At 32.2% G+C, this 11,919-nt stretch overlaps 2 protein-coding genes across 3 annotated transcripts in view; one reads left to right on the top strand and one right to left on the bottom strand.

Moving 5' to 3' along the window:
* Positions 1–8,199, top strand: part of LOC143230607 (cyclin-L1-like) — a 44,135-nt gene extending 35,936 nt beyond the window's left edge. Inside the window, exons 4-10 of the mRNA XM_076464454.1 lie at positions 109–229; positions 1,233–1,297; positions 4,919–5,018; positions 6,494–6,598; positions 6,962–7,100; positions 7,263–7,335; positions 7,675–8,199. Of these exons, the coding sequence (XP_076320569.1) occupies positions 109–229; positions 1,233–1,297; positions 4,919–5,018; positions 6,494–6,598; positions 6,962–7,100; positions 7,263–7,335; positions 7,675–8,074 (1,003 nt within the window). The 3' untranslated portion in view covers positions 8,075–8,199. The remainder of the gene's footprint in view (positions 1–108; positions 230–1,232; positions 1,298–4,918; positions 5,019–6,493; positions 6,599–6,961; positions 7,101–7,262; positions 7,336–7,674) is intronic.
* Positions 8,192–11,919, bottom strand: part of LOC143230606 (uncharacterized) — a 35,663-nt gene continuing 31,935 nt past the window's right edge. For both annotated transcript variants that reach the window (XM_076464452.1, XM_076464453.1), the window contains exon 10: positions 8,192–9,991. In XM_076464452.1, coding sequence (XP_076320567.1) covers positions 9,852–9,991 — 140 coding nt within the window. In that variant the 3' untranslated portion in view covers positions 8,192–9,851. The remainder of the gene's footprint in view (positions 9,992–11,919) is intronic.

Raw genomic sequence — 11,919 nt, 5'->3', positions numbered from 1 at the left:
CTGCTTCAGAACAGACCAATGAAAATGTACAAGGCTAGCTCACTGCTTTAAAACAGACGAGTCCAAACGTAGCTGACAACACGGAACCTTCTCTCACGTTTTTTTTAGGACTATACAGCCGTTGATTCTGGATCAGAATTATATCAGCGTAAAGAACCAAGTCATCAAGGCAGAGAGAAGAATCTTAAAAGAGCTGGGTTTCTGTGTACATGTGAAACATCCTCATAAGGTACAGTTGGTTATTATAGTGTATAATTCCCATCTGTGAATTAGTGATCTAGTGAGTAGGAGAGTAGCACTGACCTTGTTGCTGATAATTTAAAAACATAAGAATATAATTTATTAAAAAGCAAATGGTGCTGGTATTAAAACTGAATTTCATTAAGAAGAACCTAAGCTGACATATGGTTCACAGAGAAACTGCTGATTTCTTTCTATTCACATTTATTTGTGTATTGATTTTTTCACTCTTTTTTTTTGAAATATGTTGCTTGTTAGATATACAAACAATCTTTGCGTGTGTATTGACTAACTGATCTAAAGTTCTTTAGGTTTATACAGGTCCTCTTGACTTGCATGATAGTCACTCCATTCTCACATTTGGTTGACTTGTCTCAAGTTCATTAGGTTTATAAGGATGCTCCTTACTTACATGACAATTACTTTTACATCGTTTAACACTTTAGGTTTACAGAGCTGCTTTTTATTTATATGACAGTCACTTCTTTCTTATGCAAGTTGATTTATTGCATGTATTCTTTTAATTTGTATGCTACCCAGAATGTTATATTTTCATGTAAATTCTAATTACTTCATTTTCAGGCTGATTGACTTGTGAGTCATAACATTCATATTTTACAGTTATCCAGAAATCTAATAGCTTTAATAGAAATTCACATTTCATAATTTTGTACAAAATTTTGTTTATTTAAGTTTCTCTTGATTAACTTTTGTCCCTGATTTTTAATTTGGCATACCGTGTAGTTTTCGTGATCAAACAATTATTTAGTGCTTTGGAAATATGCTCTGATGTTTCTGAAATTGAAAAGTATGGGGTGTAAACTTTTTACCTGGAATAATCTAAAGAAATTGACAGTTGTTTCTTGTGTTAGTGCATTGGAACATGTCAGTAACTGAGAAAGTTATCACCCAGAAGGTTTTATAGGAGTTCACCTGAGGGTTCTTTCTTGTGTGAGTGACCAACAATAACATTTAATATCATTGTTTTGTAGATTATCGTCACCTTTCTTCAAGTTCTGGACTGTGAGAAGAACCAGAAACTGATGCAAACTGCATGGTAAGTTTCAGTTTTTGTATGTGCATGTCTTGGTTTTAGTAACTTGCTTAAACAGTTTTTTACAATAGATTGAACTCAGGACCAAGTGCTGGTGTTGTCAGCTGTCTCTCTTCAGAGTAATAGAATATCTGCTCTTAAGATTAAGAGGTGCATTGGTCATGTTTATCAGATTCACAGTTTGAAAGTTGGACCTGTTCATTATTGGTATCTGGTTCTCAAACTTTCCCATCTATGAATTTGTTTTAAATAAGTGTAGGGCTGAAATCAGTGCATTTTATCTATCTTGAGTAGCCTCACTGTATTGTTCGCATTGTATCCTAACATTCCCCCCCCACAAGGCTATTGTTTTAAAGATTCCTTCCTCAGAGACACATGTTAACAAATATTTATTCTTAATCTTCACCTAACAGAGCTTAGGTGACTTCCTAAGTCCAAGTGTCAGCCTGGACCCACCACCAGGACTCGGCTCGGCTGATTCTCCAACCCACCCAGGGCACTCCTGTCAAGAGGGCCAGCTGCTCTAAACAGACCAGTGGTGTTACATGTAAACACTGATTATACTTCTGGTGTTAAACTAAGTACTAGCTGAAGGTTTTAATGATCTGTGAAAAGATGGTTGAAAGTATAAAATTATCACAAGTCATAAAGATATTTTTGTCAGACTTGTATTGTTTTTCCTATCAAAGGATGGAAAATATCAGGAGTGTAGTTTGTGTAAGAATTATGCTTAATGAATACATCTCTGTGAAAAATGATGTTTGAAGTTTAAATTGCATAGTAGTAGTAAAACTGGTGTTTTGGATATCTTCAGTGAGTATGGCATCAGTTTGAAAAGATATATCTAAAGATTAACATGATACAGTTGTGTATGATAATTATAACAAGGTTTTTGTCTTCAGTTGTGTATGATAATTATAATTACAAGGATTTTGGCTTTAGTTGTATATGATAATTATAACATGTTTTTTGCCTTCTGTATCTACAGTCTGATGCAATTAAGACCATAAAAATTGTATTGGAAGTTTTTATCTAAATTAATTTTCAAGATACTCCTTTTATGAATTATCTTAGAGTGTGTGTTTCAGTAAAAAGGTCTTATAGGATTAACACAGGATTTACTCGTCTTTTAATGATAAACGGTGAGAAAAGGTAAAGAATTATTATGTATAATGTTTAATTAATATGTTTATGTATAGTGATTCATAAATACTGTCATTTCATCTGTTTAAAAGGTATGAAGATAATACATTTTGTGCATAAGAAATTCTTGTCTTTCTAAAGCTTTACTAGTTTAATGTAGGTGTGAGTGGGGGCACGTGGAAGATAGAAAAATTTAATTTTTTTTAACACAATGTTAATGGAAATTTTTGCAGAGGAAGAGAAGCAAGTTTAGTGTATTTTTTAACATGGTGTCTTGAAGGATTAGTTTATGCATATATAGAAAACCAAATTTAGTGTATTTTTATCATGATGTCTTGAAGGATGAATTTATGTATACATGCACAACTAGACTTGGTGTTTAATACAGTGTTTTGAAGTATGAGCTTATGCATACATAGAAAACCAGATTTAGTGTTTAACACAGTGTCTTAAAGGATGGGCTTATGTATACATAGAAAACCAGATTTAGTGTATTTCTTAACACGGTGTTTTAAAGGAAGAATTTATTTATACATATAAAACCAGATTTAGTGTATGTTTATCACATTGTTTTGAAGGATGAATTTATTTATACATAGAACACCAGATTTAGTGTATTTCTTACCATTGTTTTAAAGGATGAATTTATTTATACATAGAACACCAGATTTAGTGTATTTCTTACCAGTGTTTTGAAGGATGAATTTATTTATACATAGAACACCAGATTTAGTGTATTTCTTACCAGTGTTTTGAAGGATGAATTTATTTATACATATAAAACCAGATTTAGTGTATTTTTAACATGGTGTCTTGAAGGATGAGCTTTATGTACACATAGAACACCAGATTTAGTGTATTTTTTGACATGGTGTCTTGGAGAATGAGTTTATGTATATATAGAAAACCAGATTTAGTGTATTTTTTGACATGGTGTCTTGGAGAATGAGTTTATGTACACATAGGAAACCAGATTTAGTGTATTTTTTGACATGGTGTCTTGGAGAATGAGTTTATGTATATATAGAAAACCAGATTTAGTGCATTTGTGAATGAGGGGTTTGAAGGATGAGCTTATGCATACACAGAAAACCAGATTTAGTGTATTTTTAACATGGTGTCTTGAAGGATGAGCTTTATGTACACACAGAAAACCAGATTTAGTGTATTTTTAACATGGTGTCTTGAAGGATGAGCTTTATGTACACACAGAAAACCAGATTTAGTGTATTTTTAACATGGTGTCTTGAAGGATGAGCTTTATGTACACACATAAAACCAGATTTAGTGTATTTTTAACATGGTGTCTTGAAGGATGAGTTTATGTACACACAGAAAACCAGATTTAGTGTATTTTTAACAGAGTCTGCATCCTTAACTTCAAATGGGAAATAACTGATGTAAATGCTGTGCTATTCTGTGTGTTTATGTTATGGAGTTGACATTCTGCTCAACAAGCATCATCTCAAGGAACCATCAGAAAAACCTTGTTATTTATCAAGTTTCTGATTTCCAGAATTGGATTTCACCAATTCTATTGTAGTTTTCAACTGAACAATTCACTGTTCCCTTTAACTCATGAAATGTGATGTTTTGTAATTGTAAACTTTACTATTGATAAATATGATTACACTAATTTTTATATGCATAAAGCTTCGCAGATGATACATTAGGTGTTTTCTAGTTTATTCTGTTGTTGTGTAAAATATACTAGTGTTGGAACATTAAAAGAGATGTAATTTTTAGATTTGCTATTTTATCTGCCAGAAAGTAATGTTTTATTTTACTGTTACACGACTGTTTAGAAGACATATTTCTGAGACTTGAAGCCAAGAACTAAACCTATATTTATTTGTTCAGTTTTTTTTTTGCTGAAAGTGACTCCCAGTTTGTGTTGGAACTGAAGTGCGTTTTACTACACTGGATTCTCATATTAAAAAGTCTGTACAGAGAAGGCTGGCATGGTGAATTTATTGAATAGAAGACTATAGCAACCTGAAATATTGTGCAAGGGACAGACCAACATGTTGTGTGTAATTTTTGGTTCATTGTGCTCTTGATGTGTTCTACGTGGGTTGGATAGAAAGCCGTGGTCCTGATGGTGGTCGTGTGTCTAATCAAACTTGTTTTAACATGGTCAGCACACACTCATTTGGGTAGTATTTGGACTCTGTCATAAGTAATGATTTCCTGTGGTAAGTTAAACATTCACATTTCTCATTGTGTCTATTAGTGTGATAAATGAAGCTCACGTGTTACTAAGACATGGAAATAAAAGATCCAAGTAATAGGGGAGGAAGAAATTTGACAAAAACATTTAAAAATTCAGAAAATGTTAAAGTTTATTATAAATTTTTCGGTGGTTTATACAAATTTATTATCTCACTATATAAACATTTTTTTACAAACTATAAAAACATGATGTGCAAACACTTTCTCTTATAATCTTTTCTTTCACTATTTAAATTTTCTTTTCTCCAGGAACTACATGAATGATAGTCTGAGGTCTGATGTATTTGTTCGGTACCATCCAGAAAGTATAGCTTGTGCCTGTATTTATCTAAGTGCCCGGTTGTTGCAGGTAAATACTTCTTGCTGTGTATTCTTGCTTGGATCTAATACAGAGAAGAGAAATTTTTAGTAACTTTGTTGTCCATATGTTAGCTGTGTTGTACTTAGGACTTACTAATGATTTAGTCAAAAATAATTATTGGAGATAGTTTATTATATGGAACAGGATAAATTGCCTTAAACCCTGTTGGACAGTAGTCCACAAAATGAATGGACCTTTTAGTTTCATTAGCAGCATTCACATTTTTAGGGACAATATCCCTTCAGTACAGAAGACAGCAAGCCACGTACTTGCCATGTCAAGGGTCACAAGAACAACAGATTATTAGTTATACTGTATACTAAAAGAGATATAATCACAGCACATGTTAATGTAGTTGACGTCAGCTTTAAGATATTTTTAATTGTCTTAAGTTCACATTGAAAAGATAATTGTTTACATTTATAAAAGGTTCATTGGTCTATGTGGAAGACATTTCTATTGACAGAACAAAGCTGGTACAACAGTATTTTCAGTTATGTTTAGGTAGATTTACAAGTAAAAAAATTTGAGGTTTATTAAAAATTCTACTAAAATTGGTTATGAAACTTCTCTAAGTTGGTAAATAGTCTTTAAAATGCAACTTTATAGTGAAAAAAATCAAATTTGGTTGTTTTATTTTTCCTTAAGAACTTTTAGTAACACATGAAATAACCAGATTTAAGACATCTCATGTAAGAATTATCCTTGTAGGTTAGGTTGAAGTTTCAACAGTATTCTGTTCTTAGTGTTGAATAGATTCTGATAACTGGTATGTCCACTGCTGTTTGTCTACAGAACAGCTCTGTATTATCACTATATACCTTGTAAAAGTCTAATGGTTGTATTTCAAGGTTATAATTATGTCCGTCAGTATTTGTCTTGAGAACAGCTCTGTATTATGACTACGTACCTTGTATATGTTTTCAGTTTCAGACATAAGACAAAATGTAAAGTTTGCAGCATGAAAGAAGAATGTTTGTTATACAGAAGTGTATTTAATGTAATGTTAGAAGTTCAATATCGTGTCTGGCTTTTACAAAATTTTAAATTTGGAGAGAGAAACAGAACTTATGGCCTAGTGTCCTGTATTTTCCTTCATTTTATCAAAAACCTTGAAGATATCAACCGCTGCCATTGTATTTAAGCAATGTAGTATATCCACTCTTCTTGCATTATGTGACCTCTTTAGGCCAGTTGGTTATAATCATTACACATTCAATTCTGTTTAATAATTCTCTTGGAATGAGACTGCAACCCCTCTACGATAGAAGAAATGTACTTTATAAACTTAGGTGTGTTGTAAACTATAATCCATTATTTATCTTGGTAAGTGTAGGAAAAGTACCATTATATTGATTAAACATAAATTTGTTTTTAGATATCATAGTCACTGCTGTATTTTGCTAAAGATGTTTCCAGTTCAACTTTTGAATACACTGTATGTGCATGTTTCTTTCTTCTAGATTCCTTTACCAAGTAAACCAGCATGGTACTTAATCTTTGGTGTGATTGAAAAGGACATCAAAGATATTTGTTTGGCAATACTTGCTTTGTACACAAGAAGAAAGGTTTGTAAGATATGCTAATAACGTATAGAGATTTTATTATATCTTAATAATTTATCAAACTCTCGACTATTTTCTCTCTTCAGAAAGAGCTGAAAGGAAATTTGTAAACAGAATAGGTCTACAGTTATAAAAATATGAATAACTTATTGTTCAACCAGAGAGCTACTTTAGATTTTTAAAATAACATTAAAGAATAACCTTGTTCATGTGACACTTTTCTTAGTATTTCACAGTAAATTTTGTAATAGATGTCGCACATTGCAAAAGTCATTATAAAGCATGTGTGTAGTAACTTGTCTTTATTCTAGTGTGTATATAAACTTTGAAACATCTTGTGTTAATAACAAAATATTTAATTTATAGTCTGATCCAGAACGTTTGGATAAAATTGTGGATGAATTGAAAAAGGCTCAACTTGAAGCCAAATTAAAAGCTAAAGGAATATCTGGCAACACCACACCTATACTAAATAATGCTGGCTTTTCTCCAAGCTCAAAAAACAGTAAGAAAATTTACATTATCTAAGAAATTTGTTTTCCTTTACCAGTAGTTTTAAAAAAACGTTGAGAGATGTTATCTTATGTTTGAAAATAACAGATGGTGTTAAACAAATTTTATGCTGACATAAACTGGGATGTGCTTTAAGAAATAATTAATTTTATAGATTCTCCAGGCCATGGCCAGTCCCCAGTTGTAAATAGTAAAGAAAATGCAAACGGAAATGAAGTTTTGTTGAAGTAAGTATGGTTTTGTAGTGTACTAAAGTAAATAACATTACATTGATAAGGTAGCAGTTTCCAATCTTTGTATTTTGACTGTTGCCAAAGTATTGATTTTTTACAACAGCAACTGCTTAAAATCAATTATATTTTAAATAAATTTACACATCTGTAACAGTATAGTCTCTTCAGTTTGAAAGTTTTCTTATGATGTAGTCAGTGTATTGAAATATTTTAAAAGGAGAGAGAGATAAGGGGTTATTATGTCAGTTTGGGCAATATTCTGTTTTGGGAGAATTGGTTAGCAAAAGTTGTGGTGATATGCATGAAATTTACCTTAAGTTCTGGTTGTTGTAGATTTAAGAAAGAAAACAATCATGTAAACCCAGTAAAGAGAAAGGGAAGCCCTTGCAGCCCTCCTAAAAGTTACACAAAGAAAGGCAAAGGAAGCTCCTCTGGCAGTCAGTCAGGAAGTCCTAGCCCAAAACTGAGAGGAAAGACACCCCCTCGAAGTTACAAAAATCCAGATAGACCACACTCGCGTTCAAGGTCCAAAGACAGATCAAAACACCGGCCTTCCCACAAACCAAAAAGGAGCCGCTCCTCCAGTAGAACTCCTCACAAGCACCTCAAGAAAAGTTACAAGCGATCTCTTGACAGAAACCATCATTCCTCCTCATCTCATAAATCAAGAAAGGAAAAGTCGAAAGAAGTGAAGTCCCACCGGAGTAGATCCAGAGAACGTACTAGAAGGTAGTGAATAGTAGCTGTGCTCCAGGATGGGGTTTTGTTGTACATTTTGTGTGTAATATTATGTTTGTATTGTTCTTATGCAAGAGTCTAATATGCTCAGAATAAACTTCACACAACTAGATTTGGAAATTGAAGTAAATTTATGTCCATTGACAACTGATACACTCAACACGTTCACCAATACAAAAATTAACTGAGCATGCTCCTAGAGAAAAAGGGAATTTAACATTTTATTAGAGCCCCAAAAATTAAAAAAAAAAGAGCTTACAATAAGCTCCAAGATTTTGGATTGTGTAATAAGAACGCTGCATTTTAAACATACTCATTGAATTATGATAAATTTACCTCATAATTACAACTAAGTCCATAGGGTGAATACAAATCACAAACATAAAGGAAGCATTCATTAAAATCCGTATAAATACATTTCTTAATGATAAAAATACAGTCACATTCACACCAAATCACGTTATGCTCATTATTTAACGATTTTTTAACAATTTTTACAGTGATTTAATGAATGCCTCCTAAACCAATGGGTGTACTACACACACAAAGGGAGCAAAAACTTTGCATCTGATAAAGAAGCTATTCTGATGTCACCGATATAAAAATATTACAATCGACTTTACAAATTTGGACGGTCAGTGACCACAATCATTAAAGCACAGCTTCTTTCTCTTATGCAAACCTTTTCCTTTTGTTTAGAACATCTGGTTTATAATAACTACATGTATATTTCATTAATTAGCAACAAGAGACAATGATGGCATACTAGAAATGGTAATGGGTTTTCTCCACAAGTACACTTAACAGAGTATAGGAAGAAAATGTCAACAGACAATCTTGGTCCATCTTGAATTCTATATACAGTAAAATGCCTTCAGTGAAAGAAGCATTTCTGACTTCTTAATCAACATTTCTCAGTTTTTGTGAGTGTGTGTAGAATTACAGTCATGAAGCATCTATTCTAATCTAACAGCTTACTATAAGAGAACAAAACTTCATATATCATTTTCCTAGATTATACCAAATTTCAAAGTGAAAGAGTACCCATGTACAACACTGATTATAGTTGCCATCATTTCAACATTAAATCAGGTTTTTCACTACTCAGAAAATGATAATCAAATAGCTTATTTGTTACAAATACTTTCTTAATACTAGAAGCACTTAACAAACAAGGGTATTCATGAGGTGTTGGGGTTTAAAACTGGAACTTGTACACAAAATTGACCGTATTGGCACTCAAATAAGCCAAAATTACTTAGTTAACTAAGCTGTACAATTTTTATTCTGCAATAGTTAAGCCCTTTGTTTTTGAAATGCCAAAAACCAACTCAAGGTTAGTGTCTTAAAAGATATGTTTTTGATGGTTACAATTCTATTTAAACATGCACTGTTTTTGATCAATTGACAGCTTTCAAATTTCCACCTTAAAATAATAGAAACAGAAATTGTGCAGTTTTACAAAAAACTGTCTACACAGCATTGAAGTGTCACTTTACTGTAAACATAAACCATATAAAAGTTCACAGTCAAATTATTTAAGCACACCTGACAGTGAACACAACATTTGCTGTACTTGACAAAAGCTGGTAGATATTAGAATATTCCCTTTGCAGTGAGATTCTGAAAGTATATCAGCCATTCAAAAGATGAATACATTTAATCCTGTTATTGGTTCTGATTTTAACCAAACAATTGGCTATTGTACATTGTAGAAACTTGTGGTTTTGTCTGTATGGAACTTTCCAAAGCAAATAGGTACAGGAAAGTTATCACTTTCTTTGTGGTCGTCTTCGAGTTGTCCTCCTTTCAGTCTTAGAATTGGCTCCAACAGAGAAAAGAGTCCCACCCTGAGGTGTTCCAGGTCTTGAACCAGGTGCTGGGTTTCCAAATGCAGATAGAGGTGGAGTACCTAATAATGTAAACAACAGGAAGGATATTTGAAGGGTGCGTCTAAAAAATTGCATGTAAAAATAAACTTTCTGAAACTCCTTCACCGTCATCCTCTGAGAATGATGCATACATTTAATGTTTATTTTAGAGTAACTGATGTATCCATCAACATGCCGCACCAAAGATTGAAATATACATCTGGACTTGTCTTCTGAAATGCTCCAAAACATTAATAACTATTATAATAATAATAGAAACAATCTAACTACATGCAGAATGTTCTATCTGCTCCAAAATCATGCTGCCATATGCGATGCTAAATTATTCTCATAATAAGACCATGCTTCCTACCCAACTTGAGTGTTACTGGCCACATATTAAACAACTACAACTGACCATTAATACTGCCAATGTAAAGAAAGTTAAATAACTAATCACAAACCTAATTTCAATAAGTGTTATGTTACAATACTATATTCTCTATGAATGTAAACATTAACACTCCTACGAAAAGTGGGGCCTAATAGGTCCCACTTTTCGTAGGAGTGTTAAATTAGAACTAATAAGTTTAAGCAGCATCATGACAGGTTGAAACAATTTCCCACACTAAGTTTCTTACAGCTATTGTATTTAATTACAAATATGAATCTACAGTTCAATAAACAAAGGTAAAATACCAAAACTCCTTAAAGACTGTTAGACGATAAACATTTTCCCAACACTTAGTTGGAGATAACTTTAAAACACAGCTAAGGCTCAAACTATGGTAGGACCTAGATACCTTTTACAAATGTGATCAGTGAACTGTGTAAAGCTGTTCTCTCTAGCAGCAAAAGTAAAGGATATATTCATAGTAACTCTTAAATATTTTTATTTTCTGCAAAGTGAAGTCTTTCACAAGGAAAATGCAATAATTATGTGATTAAACAATCTTTATAATGTATCTGCTTGCAAATACCACATACTTTTTTTTTCATTGTGGACAAAATGAACTAAGTTTTAGAAGCCACTCTTAATATTACCAAATTTTCAGTTCTCAAATACAATAAAACAAAAACACTTGATAAATATTTTACCGTTTTTATACAGAATTTTCTAAAAGAAAAGATTTATAAGGTAATTAATCCTGTAAATATCAGTGATATAATAGCAAGTAATGTGCTATTTATATTCTTTAGAAGTTTTTTGTAGTTTAAATATATTCATTATTTTACAAGTTGTTTCCTTGTCTTTAAACCAAGTAAGGATGTATCCCTCCTCTAATTATAATTTTTCTAATTGAAAATGCTTTAGGCAGGAAAGAAGGTGCAGTTAAGAAAGGATTCAGGGTGCAAGGAATGAAATAAAAATTGGTAGCCAAACTCGTTGCTACACTTACAGCATTGATAAGTTTTAAAGCAAATATTCATTTATTTGGCCAGGACACATTTTTTTGTTCAACTTATTATATGGATGTGGGCAAAACATCCCTTTAAGTTGTACACTGAATCTTTTGTCAATACACACCAACAAACCACAGCAAGAAAAAAGTTACACTCATTACTAACTCACAACAGATTTAGAATCACAACCCTATTATTTGGAACAGACCTTTTCTTTACATAACTAATCAGATTGTTTAAAATATATGGTGGCAGCGTTTCCTCTTTAAAACAATGTTAACAGCTTCCTTTACAGTAATGCCATGGAATTTAGATAAACAGTTTCTTGTCATCACCCCATGCAACTGGTACAGCCTGCTAATTGCTTAATCTAGTATCACCTGATGCTAAACACTTTGTAATTAGAATAATTTCTTAAAATTAAGCAGACTTGTATTTAAAAGTTGACAATGAATAATAACCATCCACACTTTTACACTGGAAACTGCTAATCTAGTTTACTTGGCAAAACTAATACTTATGTATCTACATAAGTTTTCAACTTATAATTTTGCTTCTATAAATC

The sequence above is a fragment of the Tachypleus tridentatus genome, chromosome 10 (assembly GCF_004210375.1).
Source record: "Tachypleus tridentatus isolate NWPU-2018 chromosome 10, ASM421037v1, whole genome shotgun sequence".
Lineage (NCBI taxonomy): Eukaryota > Metazoa > Arthropoda > Merostomata > Xiphosura > Limulidae > Tachypleus > Tachypleus tridentatus.
This window is presented reverse-complemented; position numbering and strand designations above follow the sequence as displayed.